The sequence below is a fragment of the Colias croceus genome, chromosome 24 (assembly GCF_905220415.1).
Source record: "Colias croceus chromosome 24, ilColCroc2.1".
NCBI classification, from domain to species: domain Eukaryota; kingdom Metazoa; phylum Arthropoda; class Insecta; order Lepidoptera; family Pieridae; genus Colias; species Colias croceus.
This window is the reverse complement of record NC_059560.1, coordinates 391,687-411,412: the sequence shown is the minus strand read 5'-3', so window position 1 is coordinate 411,412 and position 19,726 is coordinate 391,687. Positions and strand designations below refer to the sequence as shown.

Below are 19,726 nucleotides of genomic sequence, written 5' to 3'. Positions count from 1 at the left end.
AATTTTTAAAACATAATTTTAAATTTACAAATAATTATTGTAATATGAAACTTGTGTTGATTTGAAGAATAAAATAGAAAATTTTATTTTTTTACATTTTTAGTTCTTTCGATTCCCGGTCGAAGAAAATGAATTTTTGAAAATCTTTGAATGCAGTTCTATTTCTTTTTAAAAATAAAGGAATGTTTCCTTTCAGCAAAATTTGCTATCTCCTAGTATTTCTGGTACTTTCACCCAGGGCCCATCGAAAATTTCCACACTGTATTTACAAACAAATATATAAATATTCAAATATTGCTCGTTTAATAGTATAGAATAAGAAGTTAATTTATTTACACCTACAATCCTAGGATAGGTAATAAAATCAAACTACTGATTTATTTATATTGTGGCGTGCTCGCCGTTGTACCTACTTGCCGCTCGGTTCTAATTATACGAGCGGCGACTACAACGTGGTCGGGAGCAAAACTAGCACAGGTCCTCCCTCGATGGCGTCCGGTTGGACTTTGGCGGCACTGTGCGGCGTGGTGCGCGCGAGTCGCATATTACGTATTATATTTTATATAAAAAAAAATAGGGGCTAAATTATAAATCTATCCAAAAATTTCACTGTAAAACCTGATTAGTAAATGAAATGTAAAATTTTCATAAAAATAGCGTTTCCCTAATTCGCATAAAACTGAAAATGCTTTCAAAATCGATGCTACTTCTGATTTTTTTTTTATCGAGTTAAATATTTAAAATTGTGTTTCTATCCAAAAATTCCACTAGATCAAACGTTTATCTGTACTATATATTTTTTTAGGATTTTAAATATGATGATTTCTCTGAAAATAACATGATTTAGAAACATGAATTTCGGTCCATGGGCCCTTAATTTAAACATTGCTATGTTGTTCTGCGTTAAGAAAATTGGGTCAATTAGTACATAAACAATTTATATAATATAACAAACACACAATAAACATTTTAAACAACTTTCAAAACGGTGCTTCTTAATGAAACTTTTTGTTGATCTCATAAATATAATAATACCTATGTATTGTAATTATTGAAACCTTTTAAATCATAACCCTTTCATTGGTACTGAACAATTTAATACTTCCATTAAATATTCAATTTCCCATTATTTGACGACTTTACATTAAGTAATGAACTCGTCATTGTTTACGATTTTAATAAAATTAAATGTAATTTGATTGATACGAGTCCGCTCGTGCCTGGAGGTTTATGATATCGAAAATCGTATAATTATTAAAATAATATATAACTTAATTGTTACATGATAATATGTTCGCCCTGATATACTGCAAAAGTTTGGTCTCAGACAACTACCTACAAGTTAAGTCAAGAGTCAAGACTACAAGTTCCTCATCTTTCGTTGAAATGATTTGCCTGTTTTCATTTGAACCCACTAACTACCTATTTGTAAGAATGAATTTTTATTTTTTTACGATCTAAAGTTTACATAATATTTCACTACCATGTGCTTATTCATATTTTATACGGACCGTTAGTACTTTTAATACATTAAACTATGGGTAGTACTAACGATAGGCCACAGTGTAAACTTTGCTTTCATAATCATTAGTCATTGTGATGACAACAAGTGATAACTGCGTTAAAAACAACCGACTTCAAACTTGCACTTGCAAAATTTACAAATACCTACAGACAAAAATGCTCATAAAATAAAAACTACTGGGCCTATCCGAATAAAATTTTTATGGGACCAATTCGACACCATCCCGCATCGAACAAAAAAAGAATCACGTAAATCGGTTCAGAAACCTCGGAGTAATCGGTGTACATACATAAAAAAAAAAAAAAATATACCGGCCGAATTGATAACCTCCTCCTTTTTTTTGAAGTCGGTTAAAAAAGCAAAGGCAGTGAATGGTTATAAACTTATAAACACGGTTATTTGCACCGGTCAATACTCAATATGAGTTATAAAGTACCTATACGGCATTGTAAACTTCATCAATTTAAAAATATATCCTTGTCAAGTTAAACGTAACGGCAAGGAACATTTGAGTAATAACAGAATTTCGCGACGTACGTGACTTTTCTGGAACGAAATAAATTCTATCCTTTTGAGGGACGAATAATAATGGAGCGTTTTGTACCTACGTTGTATAAATTGAAACGTTTATATATTGCGACTTGAAGACATTGCCCTGGGAATCGTTGTACTAAAGTAAATATACTACATACTTTCTCATATTATATAATATTAGTATGGATTTGAACTTATTTTAAGAATTTTACTGAACATGTCAATAATTGGTATTTATCCCCTGCAGAAATGATTTCTATTTTCCAGATGGTTATTTTAAATTAAGTAGGTACCTACCACATAATATGTTATAAGAGCAACTATGGAGTTTCTTGCCGGTTCTTCTCCATAGATACTGCTTTCCGAATCGGTGGTAAATGTTAAAAATATGTAATGACGATTCGAAAGTGCTTCTAAAAGAAATCTAATTGAATAAATAAATGTTTTGAGTTTGTTTCTTCAATTTACCGATGAGGCATATTTCAAAGTCACAACATGTTGCAAAAAGTTATACCCATAGAAATCTAAATAACAAGACACTAGTTATAGATACCTAAAAATTGTGATCTTTTAATTCGTCCTTAATAAGCAAACTTTTAAACAAAAAAAGCTAACTGATCCTTAACACACCATAAACTGTAACTCCAAACCATATTCCCGATCAATAAAAAACACATAAAGACTTTTCTTTACGAGTCGCAACGGATTGAGTTGCAAAACGGGATAAACCGAAGAATTTGAATCCTGAATCTTACATGCAAAACAATGTGGAGTGTTCTTGACTGAATACGGGGTTGAATAATTCGCATTCCACTCAATAGTAGACGATAGTGTCTTATATAGCGGGGGAAAATCACAGGTTTGAAGAAAATAGAGAATAGGACAGGAATATTCAAAAGTGTGTAAAAATTCGGATTGCGTAAAACAGTATTGTGAATTTGTTGTGTTTGAGACAGTAAAGGAGGATCAAATGTAATATTATTCCTACCTAGAAATCGGTAATTGTTCTTCTAGGAATCTCAAAACATTTTCCGAGTATGTGATAATATTTCTAAGAATGAAACAGCTAAGTTAACGGTGAACATAATAGTTTCATTTCCTCGAGATTTTCGTTGATATTATCAGCATGCCGAGACAAATGTCTATTCTTCACAAAAAAGGGGTATTTCCATTAGTGTCGGCATCCTTTATGAACTAGTTTTTAAAAAATTAAAAATAATATGCATTATTAGTTCCAAAAAGGTCTTTAACCTTCATCAATGACGCGGAATATTTAGGTGATTTAGACCAAGGAGTGGAAGGTAAATTGTTCCAATCTGCAGTAGGGGGAGTATCGAGATGCGGGGCTAAACTGTGTTACGAAGGGGTGGATTAGGGGTGGCGCTTGGGCGTTTAAACGTGATTTTGCTAAGAAAATCGTACGTGTTGTGATGTTTACGTTTTTAAGAAATTTAATATAAAATTTAACAATAATAATTTACTTAAAGTATAGATAAAAAATGGTTTTAAATAGAATGTTAAGATAATCCAACATATGGAGGTATTGGCAGATATTTTTTCGTACATACTTACTTTATAATGTTCAGCAGTTCATACACAAAAACGTAAAAATAAACTAAATATGTGACGCATTTGTTATAAAAAATATACTCTGTATTTTCATATTAAATACCAATCATTTTCATTCCCACACAAAATATTGTTGCTGTGACAACCCTACAAACGCCCTTACGGAAAAACACCGGCGCGCCGCGCGATGTCATGCAAATATCCTTGGGATATGAGATAACTGCATCTTGTGAAATTGCACGGGACAGATGGGTTTCATAATTATAATGGTATTGTCTTAGGTAATTAGGTTATTTATCGATTAAATATTTTTGATGTGAAACTGCTTTTAGGCGCGTTGAGACTTGAGAGTAAAATTTCAAGGTCGTGTCATGAAGTAAGGCGATGATTTTGGTATCATTTGTATTCGAATAAAATAGTTTTAACTTTATATACCAACTAGCTTTCCGCCCGCGGCTTCGCCCGCGTTTTCAAAGAAAAACCCGCATAGTTCCCGTTCCCGTGGGATTTCAGGGATAAAACCTAGCCTATGTTACTCGTGGATAATGTAGCTTTCGAATGGTGAAAGAATTTTTCAAATCTGCCAAGTAGTTTCGGAGCCTATTCAATTCATACAAACAAACAAACAAACAAAAAATCAAACCTTTCCTCTTTATAATATTTGTATAGATGACAGCATTATTCGTTTCAAAATTCGTATTATATTTTTCCACAAATTCTGTACAATTTGTGGAAAAATATAATACGAATCTACTATCTATATTAAAAACATTAGATTTTCATTACTATACTCATAAACATAATAATATACAGTCGTAGTCGTACATCATAATGTAAATTTCCCTCCCACACAGGATTCACACGAAAATTTAACAGCCCATTACACAAATTTCTCTTTGTCCTCAGCTCTAATAGAATGCCGTCGACCAGAACCCTACTACGGCCGGATCATTGGGCGTCTAACCCAGTACGCCCACGGCATCAGAGGCACGGTATATGCTGTGGATGAGAACACTGTGTTCATCAGAGGCTTCGCGTATGACGGCACTGGACCAGACGCGTATTTCTGGATAGGAGATACCCCGCAACCTTCACCGGAGGGCATCCTGGTGCCCTACCCTGAAGATTATCCTAGCAGGTATGGTTGGTTAATTGAGGTATGAAAAGCTTTTAGAGGATCTTGTGTTTAATTTTAAGGTAGTGTTATGAATCATATTTCATAATTTGAAAGTGTTTTAACGGGTTTTTATCACGATTTATTCAATGCGTGGGCACGAAGCTGGAGTAGACTCAAATGAATTAAAGTGTGTTTAATATCCATTAAAAAGACCTACATTTCTATTCATTTTCCTTCTAGATGTAGAGCCAGAGGTATTAATTTCGACTAGTTATCAACTTTATATTAATTTTGCACCTACCTCAAAATAATAAATAAAAATTAAATTAAACAAATACCTATCTACACTAATATTATAAAGAGGAAAACTTTGTTTGTTTGAATGTAATGAATAGGCTCATAAACTACTGGACCGATTTTGATGAAATTTGGCACAGACAATCTTTAGACCTTGAGAATTGAGAAAGAACATAGGCTACCTTTTTTTTTTTTTTTTTTTTTTTTTTTTACATCACATAGAACTTACTATCATTACAGGATTCTAACCTAATTCGACAGTGTTCTTTTATAAATTAACAAAAACAAATCTCATCTCATCAAACATCAACATCATTAAAATTAAAAATAAGTACTACTTAACAATTATAATCTCAATACAATTAACATTCCCGATAGCATAAAATATATAAGAGCACCTTTGAAAAATCACTCAAAGTACAAGAGAACACATCTATTTTATTGTGTACTTCATTAACTGTACGGACTACGGAATGCACAAAAAAGAGGGGATTTGGCTAATAGATTAGTCCTCGCTACTGGAACATACAGTAAATTGGGTAAGATTCTTCTTCCTAAATAGTTGTCTGGAACCTTAAAATGAAATCTCTGTAATATTCCAGGATTGTATTCTTTGCCCCTTAAAACCTCCACCAAGTATGCCACCAGCTTAAATTCGCGCCTTACCCTTAACTCATTATACCCCACCATTCCCAGTACAAACAGTGTGGGATACATTAGAGGATAGAAGGGATACACGCCATAAAGCTTCATGTACAGGTGTCGCATGAATTTATTTTGTACTCTTTCCAACATAACCGTGTACTTTACGTGTACTTTTATTGCGAAATATGTACCACGGGCGAAGCCGGGGCGGACCGCTAGTATTTTATATCATTATACATAAATAACACAAATATATATCGTGACATGACCACGGATTGAAGATGATTGATATCAACCATTTATTTAAATGGACAAACATTGTACCTTCAATAATTTGTACACAATCGTGAAAGCTTTTAATAATTAGTTCATATTTTATGTTAAAACTAGCAAAAACACGCGACGTTATAAATTATATTTTTACAGGCAACCCTATAATTCTTATAAACACCTACACAAATCGTTAGTTACTTTTAAAAGCGATTTTCCATAATCCGCCCAGTCTATTCAGAAATTGATTGGAACACACAGACTCTTTAAATTGTTTCTTGCTTTTATTTTTTTTACTTGATCCGCAAAGATTGACTGAGAATTGTAAATACATAAAATATTGATCAAACCCAAGCTTTGTCTGATACTCTATATTCTACAAGTTTTTCATAATATAATACATTGTATTCGTGACTTCGTACAAATACAATTTTTATATTTCCATTTCCAGAGATCCACCCGTGTTATCTGCACACAGTAATTCTGACATTCTACTAAGGTTGCCTGGCGGAAAACGCCTAAGAGATATAAAGTGGATCAGCGTTTGGTGTCGAAGGTTTACGGTATGTTTGTTATGACTATTTTGTTAACCGACTTCAAAAAAAAGGAGGAGGTTATCAATTCGGCCGGTATATTTTTTTTTTTAATGTATGTACACCGATTACTCCGAGGTTTCTGAACCGATTTACGTGATTCTTTTTTTGTTCGATGCGGAATGGTGTCGAATTGGTCCCATAAAAATTTTATTCGGATAGGCCCAGTAGTTTTTATTTTATGAGCATTTTTGTCTGTAGGTATTTGTAAATTTTGCAAGTGCAAGTTTGAAGTCGGTTGTTTTTAACGCAGTTATCACTTGTTGATTTTTTAATTTTAATTTTCTTGGTTCGACAGGAAACAATTTAAAATATTAACTGTCTTACCACAAATTAAACTTTAGACAGGATTTAACTTTAAGTGCGGGTTCTCTTTAATCTGGTTTTGTCGTATTTCACATAGACAAATAACTATAAAAGTGATAGATCCCTGGTTTAAAGTTCTAAACTGTTTAAATTGTTTTGTGGTAAGAGGCAGACCATAAAGTTTTATAAAAAACGTTATTTTTGCATTGTAGTTACGTGTTCAGAAGAAAGAGACTTTATTATTTGACATTTTTACAAGGCGATCATTTCAATACTTTTTCAATACGTGTAAACTCGAATACATTTTCATAGCCTGAAATAACAAATCATTCCTACTCCTTAATAGTAGCAGTTGTGTTCTAATTTCTAAGTCATTTAATTCAAAATTTCCTTCTCATTTGTTTATGAACTTAACAGATTGTATTGCAGGCATCATCTTATTTTATTTTAATAACCAAAACATTCATTGTTAAAATATAATTTCGGATTTTCGAAACATTTTGAACTGAACAAAATTATTTGAACCAATCTATGATATCAACATAAGTATATTATTACCATAATATACTGTATACGTACAAGCAATGAACGAGGATCAAACAATAAAATTGATGTCAGACTCAAACCCAAATATCGATTAGAGGCGGGTTGTGGCGGGTTGGCGCGCGCACGCTACGGTTCCCGCCAAAATGTGACATTTGCCGATTTAACTTTTTAATACGCTGAACGTCACGTATAAATTATTATTCAAGAAATTACTATCATTAATTAAGTATTATTTTTTATTAGGTGCTTGTTTATACGCTGTTTTAATATTTATAGTAGTCGAGCAAGTGAGAATGAAATATTTTTAAGTATTATAAAGCAGCAGTTTTACAATATTATAGAAATAGACAGAATTAAATTAAAAAAACAACGGTCTGAATGATTTATTATAAATAAATAACATGACTTTCCATTTATTTGCATCAAGTCACTAGGGATTAATTTTCAACCCGCTCCATCAAAGGTAGAGGTTTTTAATTCGACCGTTTTATTTTTCGGAATTTTCGACTGGATTAACCGATTTTGATGATTCTTTGTTTATATTTTGAAAGGAGTTAGTGCTGATTTACACAGGGTCAGTAACTGACTACAATTTGGCACTCCATGTCTTCCGGTTAATCACATGTCAGTTTTTTGTAATTGATTGCATAGCATCTTTCAGCACCGCACCGCTGCGCTGCACTGTGTCGGTCGGAGTCGGCCACTCAGCTCAAAGTCAAATAATTGTCAAAGAAAATTATGTACAAAGTAACTTCCCTTACAGGTGAACTTTGGCGATGTGTTCATTCCGCCCGGGCTCGATCCCCCCCGACCGCGAGTGTTGCCAGAGTTCAAGCGGCTCGCGCACGGCCTGCGCTCTGGCAACATTAGCGTGCTGGACGCTAAGACGTTCTATATACCGAACTTGCACTATGACGGTGCGGGGCCCGATGCGTACTTCTGGGTCGGGAACGGGAGTGAACCGAGCCCGTTTGGAACTAAGGTATGATTTTTGTATTTTTTAATGTTATATTTCGATTTATAACATTCAAATGCTTTACAAATCAATTTTTTTTAGTTAGCGATAAAATCGCATGTTGTAATATAATAATATGTCTAAGGGTTCCGTTCTTTTTTCTTATGAAATTCCTAATTTTTTATTTCATTATCAAGTATGTATAGGGAAATAAAAAACGATTGTTACTTGACTTACTCTACAATAATGGTGCAGTAGGGAAAATGTGAAAGTTCATTGAATAAACTAGCAATTTAATTTACATAATGAAATGTATAGCATATAAAGTGAAATATTGTTTTTTACTGCTTTCCCCTCGCTTCCTTTTCTCAAGGAAATGTATTTTATTAACACAATTACATTACACACCATACGAACATTATGAAGATTTCAATTACCCTGCTGCGGTAAATAAACTGAAGGTAGAAAGGAAAAAAAAATATTTTGGTAGCTGATATATCATGTTTATAGTAGTTTATGCGTCATTCTACAGATTTATTCTAGGCTCAATCATGGGCGGATCTAGAAGAACACAGAAAACTGAATCTTTACGAATAATCTTTACCTCATAACCGACGTAACAATTTCCATACATAACTCTGTAGGCTTTACACACACAACCTCCATAGGAATTCACACATTATAACTTCTCAAAAGGTACCCAACGAAATGGGTTCCCTCAACCCGCTCCGGGGCTACCAAGGAGAAGACATAGAAATCCAACTCCCGGGCAAGTTAACAGCATACGATATAGACTGGCTAGCGGTTTGGTGTGTGGAGTATAGACACAACTTTGGGCATGTTTACATACCGAAGGATCTGGATGTGCCCCCAGCGTTGGGGCAGACGAAAATCACTGTGAGTTGTTTTAGGAATAACTTGGAAACCTGACTTGTAGGAATAATTACTTATGATAAACCTTACTTGTAGTAATAATGCCTTGTGATAAACTTGACTTGTAGTAATAATGCCTTGTGATAAACCTGACTTGTAATAATGCCTTGTGATAAACCTGACTTGTAGTAATAATGCCTTGTGATAAACCTGACTTGTAGTAATAATGACTTATGATAAACCTGACTTGTAGTAATAATGCCTTGTGATAAACCTGACTTGTAGTAATAATGCCTTGTGATAAACCTGACTTGTAGTAATAATGAATTGGAATATACCTTCTTAACGAGTACGAAACTTGTGATAAACTTAACTTTATATTCCTATTATCCTATACATTACTTTTGATTAACATAGCTTTTAAAAAACAAAACTTTCCGGTGGCGGGCTCTGATTGGGAATGGTAAAAGTGTGATTTTCAATTTCCATATGATATTTTTAGAATATTATATAAATCATTTTTTATTGGATGGATTTACAAACTTTATTCTTAAACTTTGTTCAACTTCAAACTTTGTTCTCTGCATATACAGGATATAGACGGAATTATTTTTTAATGTTGTTGTTGTTGTAAATATTTGTAAATCTATTCAAAATTGGACATTAAATCAATAACTGATCGCTTACATTAAGCTAATTCTATCATTTTTACTTTCATGCTTAGCATTTAAAGGATATTTCATGTTTTATTACAGCGCCACCTATTGGAATATTTATGATATTTATTTTTCAGGTTAAAAAATCATCGCCAAAGCGGCGTAATAAACCGAAAATACAATTTCCATTCATTGATTGGTTTAATTAATAATTATTTAATTTTTCTCATTCTATATTACAATACTTTTTTTATCATTTTCATGTTTTTATTTTCATTATTATATAATTATGCCCTTTAAGGTGTTTTTTAAATAAGACTGAATTTAACTTTTAAATAATAAAATGTTATGTGTTTATGTGTGTTTCTTTCGCTTGCCTTGGATTATTAATTTGTTAACAGCCTGCTTGGTGGTACAATCCGGTAAGTGGGAGCTATTTAAATATATTTTGGTCTTTTATATGTAAAAAATCATAATATTTTTATCCACCGTTTTTCGCTTGTGTGCTAACTAAATAATATTTTTTAAAATTTTTACGCTGTGATTCATATGGGGCTGCCAGCTATTATAATATTCGCCATCTTATTGGAAAACTTGGACTGTCGTATAGCGTAGCATATCATAATTAATTTTGTGATTTTATGACATACTGGTGTATTAATAATTATTTATTTTTTGGTAAAAGACTGTATGGAAACGTTGAAAATTTTTCATTTCATTATAATATTATAAAATAATATAATAGGTAGTAACTAAACAAATAATTAATTTTATCAAGAACTTTTAATGCAACCTAAGTATTTCTATTTCTAATGATACCCGCTATTACAGACTAGTTCTACAACATCTCAGACGCCATACAGTGCATCTAACAATTGTAAGGAAATTCTTGACAAAAGGCTGCAAATCCGCTGGGAAATACAGGTACTTAAATATTGTACATAAATTTATCTAGTAATCGCTCTTTTTAATGTAGATTTTTATTAATTTTAGTGGACCATGGTAAGGTTGTAATAAATTAACTTTATTACTACGAGTTTTCTACGGAAAACATACGCTACGAATTAAGAGCCTTCCGTCGTTTTAGAACGTCACGGTCGATTAAAAAAAATGAGTTGAAAATAAGCGAAGACGTGGTCGAATGCAAATTTTTCTGATCTTGATGATGTTAATCTTTACTCAATATTCTCCAAATAACCTTAATTAATTAGAAGAATATTAAGTAAAGTTCTGAATACAGAATCACAGAACGTAAATTATTCTTGAAGTAAAAATAAAGCAACTGTTAAACCCACCATCCACGTTCATAATAATGAACTAATAATACGCAGACTAAAATAAGTCCTTGTTCTTTCAATTCATTCCCGTATAAAGTTTTCCTCCTAAACATTCAGTACTCGTATTGGTAGTTAAATTTATCCAATTTGTACATTAATAGAATGTTATGAAATCCACCCTCGCGTTTATGCAAATTAAATTATGAAATATGGGCGTTTAACGGACGCGAGCGAGGCGGGATGCTAATAAATTGTAAATTGCCTTAACTCACGGGGCGAGTTCGTGAGATTTATCGAGGTTCTATCGTGTGTTGCTTGCTTGTCAGGATTTTGGTATTATGTTGGAGTTGTTTTTAAAAACTCCGTATAAAGACGGGAGGTTTTAATTCGTAGCGTTTTTTTAGTCGTTAGGGAGGATAAAATTTACAGGTCGCGTTATGGCAATACCGTCGCGTCATGGAGTAAGGCGATGATTTTGATTTTGGATCTTTGAATCTTGCCAAAGAAGTTTCACTTTTGACACGTGTGCTCGGCACACACGCTTTTTTTCAGAATTTGTTTTTTAATAAATATTGTTGAATCAATTTTGATATCGCGCCTATAAGTTCCAGCTGAGAAAGATTTCTCCGTACTTTTCGCTACACTCTCGAGATTTTCAAAATGTTGATGAATTTTAATTGTTTTATAACTGTTTTATTTTAATGTGTTCTTTCTATGCAATACTTAAAATTATTCATTTCATTTACAAGCGAGTGGTATGCAGAGTTAAATGAAGGTAATTGTAAAAATTTAACATAATGTGAAAAATGACCCACTATTTTGTTTGTTTACGTAAAAATTCTAAATTTTGTTTTTCCCCTGTCTACCTATAATAAAATTTACAAAAATTGTTATTCTCCAATAATATTATCTATACTATAAGAAATATTCAATATTATAAAGATTCTATGAAAAGCAATTTATATAAATGTACTGTCATTTTTATGTAATATCGATATTTCACATTACAGAAAGTAAATTTCTCGGAAATTAACAACCTGATTAATTAGTACAATATCAAAGGCTTGATGCAATTCACATTACAATTCTGACGAATAAATTTCATTTTCATTTCATTTAATTTACTGACCGATTTTCTTTTAACCGACAAGTAGGGTGAAGTTTCAATATCTTGCTAGAAGCTAAGTTATTATTCCTTCATTATTTTGAACCTGTTCCACGAAATAACTAGACTCACAAAAGTCTTCCAAAAAATTTACGGCGTTGTATGACACGTACATTGAAATTAACACCTTATTTCGTCGTGGTAACATTCAAAGTAGATTGTATCGCTCATTACAGAAACTCTGCCTACCTAATACGCGCGAATCACGTAGGCAGAGTTTCACTTCGGACATTTTAAGCATGATTGTGAGTCTAGTTCGTTTTATACGTAAAGAACCAAGGTTTTAAAATCACTTTAAGAAAAGCTAATTTCCTTGCTTTTCCAGGGAGAGCAAGTCCAAATAAGTTTGTCTGCACGTCTGCGCAAAGAACAGTACATGGCATTCGGTATATCTGGTGCTGAGGGGAGAGCGGCCATGTTGGGTGCTGATGTGGTAGTCGCGTATTGGGATACTAAGTAAGTATATTTTATTGGAGTGTTATCATATTGTAGCAGCTGATTGTTAGGACAGTTTGAGACTTGTTTGAAGAGTTATAACAGTTTTTTTGTCAGAGATACATAAATATTTTTTTTAAGCTATACCATAAGTATTGCTTCGATTATTTCTCGTCGAAAGAACACATATTTTGTTTCATAATCTTTTAATTATTGATTTCGACTATTTTGGATAAACTATTGGTTCGTTTCAATAATATATAGTTCCTTGTGGAATCTGGTAAGTTTTATAATTTAACTGCCTATCGTTAAATTGTAACTTTTTTTCTACATATACCTAACAAAAATTTACAATTTCGATATCATAATAATTTACTCCAAATCTATTATTTTCACATCAAACTATACATTATTAACAAATGAAACTAGCGAAGTTGAAAAAATTCTGCTTCTAATAACACAAGCTTACTATAATTATAACAATTTCATTCCAGATCCAACCAGCCCCGAGTAGCAGACTACACAATAACACATCTAGCACAGTGCGACGGTGAAAGAGGCGTCTGCCCTGACGCAAGACTCGGGGGCAGTAATGACGTCACTTTGGGTAAGCATTTATCTTGGTTATTTTTTGATTACGGTTTACAAAGTTCTTGCTATTGTTCTTTGACATATAATTTTATCGAAAATCATATAGATTTTCGATAAAATTATATGTCATTAAATTATATAAATTTAGTCCTGAAATTTATATTTTTGCTTTTGTCAATGAACAAAACAATCCAGTTTTTATCAACTTATTTGGCGGGAGCAGCAGTGGGCATATCTCCTGTAAAATTATGAGTCTTATTCCATTATGCACAATTCAGTTCTTGTAACTTGATAGAATTCATGGTCATTCTGCCTTTATTTTGATCATTCACTCACACCATCATCCCTTCCAACGCACTACTAATTCCCCCATACAAATCTCCAGTATCCGGACAACAGAAGAACGGTGTAACAACGATCACGTACCGCCGGCCCTTAACCGCCAAAGAGCCAATGAAAGACAAGGAAGTTCTGACGTCACGTTCTCAGTCCGTTATCGCGGCATTTGGTCCTTTGAACTCGAGATATGAAGCCAATGCACATTCCTTCATGGATACTACGAGGAATGATGTGCAACTCGATTTCGGAGCATTGGTAAGTTTTTGTAGATGTTAACAATTTTGTAATTGTTATATTTTGTGTGCTTACACAAAATATATTTTAAAATGTGTAAGAGATGCTTATCTCATACCACATTTTGCACACCTCATGCGAGTTCATGGTCAAGCATTTTCCTATAGTACTTACGTGAAAAAAGTGTGAAAACTACGTACCTATATGTTTTCTTAGATTTCGAGTGATCAGTACACGGCAATCCTACTAATATTATAAATGCGAAAGTTTGTATGGATGTATGGATGTTTGTTACTCTTTCACGTAAAAACTACTGAACCGATTACAATGAAATTTAGCACACATATAGAGGGTAACTTGGATTAACACATAGGATAGTTTTTATCCCGGAAATCCCACGGGAACGGGAACTATGCGGGTTTTCCTTTGCAAACGCGGGCGAAGCCGCGGGCGGAAATCTAGTAGTGGATAAATACTGAATATTCTGTCAGCAATCAGCAGCTTTCGTCAGTATTGTGTCTAATGTCGAATGGATTAACTATTCTTATTGTTACGAGTTTAGTAGTACGGGTACAGAAGAAACATTTCCAAATTTTTATTTTTGCATTTATGTTATTTGAAACTACCCTCACTTTCTTTGATTTTTTATAGCGCGTTAACATTATTTGTGGTCTTATTTATTTGTATTGTTTGTTGTCTCTTTTGGAGGCAGATACATATAGAATAAAAAATGAATAAACGAGTTCTGGCACAGAACGGCAACACGTTAATAAATGAAACACGTTAAAAATATGTTCTGGTTGTACAGAACGACAACACATGCATCGGCCTGGCCGAGCTAGAAGCTGGCGGGCCGGCCCCATGGCGTCCGCGCGTGCTCGCCGGCCTCACCAACTTCACCGCGCGCATCGGGCCCGCCGGCGGCCGCCGCGGGTACACGCCTGTTACCGGTGAGCGACATATACATACACATATACAAACACACAACACAACACGAGCACATACACACACACACACACATATTGCATATACAGAAGCTTAACGGCCTGTTAAATGTTTTTTAATTGGAATGGACCATAAATGGTCGATATCGACATAGGAAGTCGCAGGTCCAGACGAGGTTACTATAATATCGATCGTATAAGTCTTTCGCACTATTATGTAATGAATTGTATTAATGCATAATAATTATTATTCCTTGTTTTAGTTTTCTCGTAAGCATATCGCAGCTGACGATTTAACTCATTACTTTTACCAGGTTGTCTTAGCACATGCACTCACCTTTAAAATGCACTAATATATTATATTTATCTTCATATTTATCATTTTACTACGGAGATCACAACTTCAAAAAAAATTCCTACTCATAACTTTAATCGTTTTTTTTATGACTACCTTCATAAAAAATATTAATGCACTGTGACAATTTTCTATTTATTTTTACAATAACTAACAAAATGTATGTCCTTAAATTTCATGCAGACAATGAAATTACAAATGGATTCCTACCGTATGGTAAATATGATTCAATTTTCTTCTATTTTAATTTACAAAACACTATACAAAATAAATATGATCTTGGTACTTAAATATATATTATATGTATATCGATTTTTAAACGTGATAAGGAAAGTGCCATCTAACATCAGCAAATGTGTTTTGCAAAGTTGTTAGTAAAGTAATAAGCATTTTAATTGACACCTTCAACTAAAGAAATTCAAATCATTACTTTTACGAAAGTTTAAAAACTAGAAGTTTAAATACGTTATGGCATTAAACTGCCATAACGTATATAACGTATAAATAAATAATCTACAGGTCATCCATCATGGGGCATAGCGTGGTACATCAACGATCAGCTGATCCCCGAGATATATGTGGAGCGCGGCAAAACGTACACCTTCCTAGTGGAAGGGGGGGACGATCGGACAAACCCGGCTAAGTAAGAAATACGATATTGAAACAACTTTTTAATTTGAGGTTTTTAATTTCTATGTTCAGCAAAAATGGTCATATTACGCTTTAACCCATTGAGCCCCAAGTGGCCCGATCGGACCACGACACAATAGATTTTCTATTGTGTCTGTGGTTCCGGGGCCTGAGTTACTACCGGATTTCGATTTTCGAGTTCATGCAAAATTAATTTCATTTCTTCAGGATTTTCAAAACCATGAATTTTTTTAATCTTTTATGATAGAATCAAAAGTTTATTTATGCTATGAATAATGAGACCCGCAATACTATGCACAAAAGTTATCAGGATAAAAAATTCGCGAAGTACCCTCAAAGAATGCTACTTTCATTTCTGTTATTATAAAAAATCTACCCTCATTATAATATACTTAAAATCTATATTTACATATTATATATTTATTAATTTCCCAGATTCCACCCGTTCTACATAAGTGACTCCTCTGAGGGAGGTTTTGGACAAAAAAGAGAAGAGGACCAGAGGAAACAACGCGTGTTCGCCGGAGTAGCGTATGATAATGAAGGATATCCGTACCCTACTGCTGGTATGGCATTTTTATTTAGTAAATAACTTTTTCTTCTATATTTTGACAAATTTTTCAGTTTGTTGGCAGAAGTAAAGGGTGACATAGAATTTAAGTTTTAGAATATGAAGTAAAATACTGCTTAACGATTCAAACAAAAAATAACTTTTTTTATATTTCATTAATTAGGGTAATTAAACGATAATATTTTTAAGGATGTTCTGATGAAATATAAAATATTAGGATAACGCCATCTAGTTGTAAATTAAGCAAAATGCACAATGGAAACTATACAGTTTACGACTTATCGTATAATTTATTGGGTCCATGGTATAAGGTTTATAATATTTTTACTATTTATAAAAATAACTTCGCAGTGGGCCGCTACTGCGAATGGACGCACAAAACTACCGACCAATCAGCGGTCTCGGAGACATTTGAAGAGTACATGCAAACTCTACAGTTAGAGTGCAACGAGGGAGAACCTGCTGTACTCGAGTGGACTGTGGCACACGAAACACCTGATTTGGTGTACTATCAGGTAAGGAAAGCGTCAGAAGTGAAACTTCTTTGGCAAGATTCAAAGAAGATAAAACTATTCGAAATTCTATTCTATTCGAATCCCTTATTTAAAATAAGAGCGTGTGCGCCGAGCACACGTGACAGAAGTGAAACTTCTTTGGCAATTCAAAGATACCGAAATCGTCTTACTCCATGACGTGAAGGTATTGCCATGACGCGACCTAAAATTTTACTCTCAACGCGCAAAGAAGTTTCAGTACAAAAATTATTCGTGCGTAGAGCGTGAAACGTAGAAAATATGAAATACCTACAACCAATCACGTTGTTTTTATTATTATTTCAACCCGATTAAAAACTGCAATTCACTTGATTAACAGACATATATTTTTTATTTTATAAGCAGACAGAGTGAAATTAGTTTTATTTCAAAAAAACAATTGAAATTATACCAAGAAACTTGAGAAAGCAATTCCATAAAAAGCATAATAAAGCTATTTTCATTCATCATACTGTTTATAAGCAATCTTCAAGAATATCACAATATTTTAATTTAAAGCTTTCTAACTAATAAAGCATGAATAAATAATTTTTCACTAAGAACTTACTGTAAAACTAATTTTAACTAATTTTATTCTAGTGTTACACGCACAACAACCTCGGCTGGAAGATCCACGTGGTAGACCCGGGAACACCGATCCCGCTCCCGGGACAAAGCAATGCGAACAAAATGGCGCCATTTCTCGCGCTGTCAATTATTGTCACAATTCTGACAGCTGTCACACACGCACAGATTAGATAAAGCGTTCCGATACTCGTACCGAGCTCTGGTGGGGTTGCCATGTGTAAAAACGTGTAAGGAGTTTAATAAAAAATAATGTTATTTATCTAAGATTGTGTCCACAGACTGAGACCAGAGCTCGTTTCCTATTGTACAGTTATGAAAGGGTATTAATGTCAATATACAAAATATCAATTTCATATCAAAACATTTAAAGCGCATTTGAGCATCTATCTTTAAATTTTAGACTTATTTGAAGTTTGTAGAACTATTTAGAGATTTTATTCGTAGCGTAAGACGTAAATAAGGAACGAATTGCATCATTTCTTTCTCTCTCTAGTTGCGTACGAGTGAACGAGACGAATATATAAACGGAGACAATAATAAATCATGATAATATTTAATAAAAATTGCAAAATTTTCTTTAGGATTTTATCGATTGTTGAATAATTATATGGAATTGATTCCGATATGATAATAAAAGTTCTGAAATTATATAAAACTATGTAATATTGACAATAATAGAATAAAAATTACTCTTAAATTAAGTGCGGGAGTGCTTGACAATAATATGAATAATACTTTACTGTTATAGAATATAGAAATGTTTTCGAATTTTTATCTATGTACTTTATTATGTTGTAATTATCTTACGACTGTTGTAATTTTGACAATAAACTCTGTAATTAAGACAATAATAAATTTTAATTATATTATAAATATATATTTCTCATTAGAGAACGTAAAGATAGATAATTTAATTGAATATTATATTTTAAAGTGCATAGAATGCTAATATAATATAGTTATTCATACTTTTTAGTATGTGTTTGATAATATTATTATTATAATTATATATAAATATATACAATATTGTATGCCTACAAAAATTACCATTCTGAAACAGATCAAATTAAATATATAATTATTAATAATCAGAAATAGTGATGTACCGACTTTTAATTATTTTTCTGTATGATCGTGTTACATTGCAATCGTGTGGATTTTTGATAATAATAATTTTAAATTAGCCAGATGTTTGAAAGCATAGTTATTATTGAAGAAATAATAACTGTGCTTTTAAATATTGATTCCAATTTAAATTAATAATTATGAATTACGCACAACACAAAACATATGCCGTATTACAAAGGGAAAAGTCTCATATTACAAGTTACAAATGGTCATAAAGGCCGATTAATTTGGTTAGATAAATGTATTCCTAGCATATCAATATAATATTTAAATTGCCTTCCGAAACCACCTAGCAAAATATTCATCATAAGTTCAAATATCACAAATTATTCAAGATCGAAGTTCTACAAAAATGTATCTACTTGCTGTGACTAATTGTTAAATAGGAAAATTTTAATTTTGGTATATACCTACATAGGTGCATATTATGTATTTAAATTTTTTGCATTAAAAATAATATTAAAAACAGTACTCACCATTTCACTGATAAATTTCACAAACCATTTTAATCTAAGTATATTGTATACAATGATTTTTATTGACGCAAGACAATACAAAATTAAATTATATTTATATATTTTAACGACACTTAAACGAAGCTTAAGAGTAGGTACCTAGATCAGGACGTAATTTCCATGATCCATATAAAAACAATAGGTAGTTAATATTACCGGTGCAAATTGTAAATTATTATATGATGACTTACAATTATTTAACTATAGAAATAATTCACGAACCCCGTTTTAGTGGAATTAATAATATAAAAACACTATAGTAATAATATGTACATTTGTCATATTTTCTGAAAATTTGTGTTATATAAAAAACGCGGGATTTATGCATTATTGCTATTGGTCAATTAAATGTCATGTAACGGTATTTTTTTTTTGACGCAATGCTAAAGTGTTGCCATCATTATAATTGAACTACCTACGTATAAAAATAATAGAAAATTATAAGATTTAAATGATACTTTAAACAACTGAAAATATTATGTTTTAGATAAAATTTACAATGTTTTGTAAGTAC

The 19,726-nt window shown here is 32.5% G+C and overlaps 1 protein-coding gene across 2 annotated transcripts in view; it reads left to right on the top strand.

The window, feature by feature from the left end:
• The window catches only part of LOC123702687 (protein Skeletor, isoforms B/C), a 32,023-nt gene extending 12,533 nt beyond the window's left edge, over positions 1–19,490 (top strand). For both annotated transcript variants that reach the window (XM_045650464.1, XM_045650465.1), the window contains exons 3-15: positions 4,535–4,766; positions 6,409–6,520; positions 8,166–8,384; positions 9,054–9,254; positions 10,718–10,810; positions 12,654–12,784; positions 13,258–13,370; positions 13,740–13,948; positions 14,736–14,877; positions 15,746–15,869; positions 16,313–16,443; positions 16,800–16,963; positions 17,582–19,490. In XM_045650464.1, coding sequence (XP_045506420.1) covers positions 4,535–4,766; positions 6,409–6,520; positions 8,166–8,384; positions 9,054–9,254; positions 10,718–10,810; positions 12,654–12,784; positions 13,258–13,370; positions 13,740–13,948; positions 14,736–14,877; positions 15,746–15,869; positions 16,313–16,443; positions 16,800–16,963; positions 17,582–17,743 — 2,033 coding nt within the window. In that variant the 3' untranslated portion in view covers positions 17,744–19,490. The remainder of the gene's footprint in view (positions 1–4,534; positions 4,767–6,408; positions 6,521–8,165; positions 8,385–9,053; positions 9,255–10,717; positions 10,811–12,653; positions 12,785–13,257; positions 13,371–13,739; positions 13,949–14,735; positions 14,878–15,745; positions 15,870–16,312; positions 16,444–16,799; positions 16,964–17,581) is intronic.
• Positions 19,491–19,726: the final 236 nt, after the last annotated feature.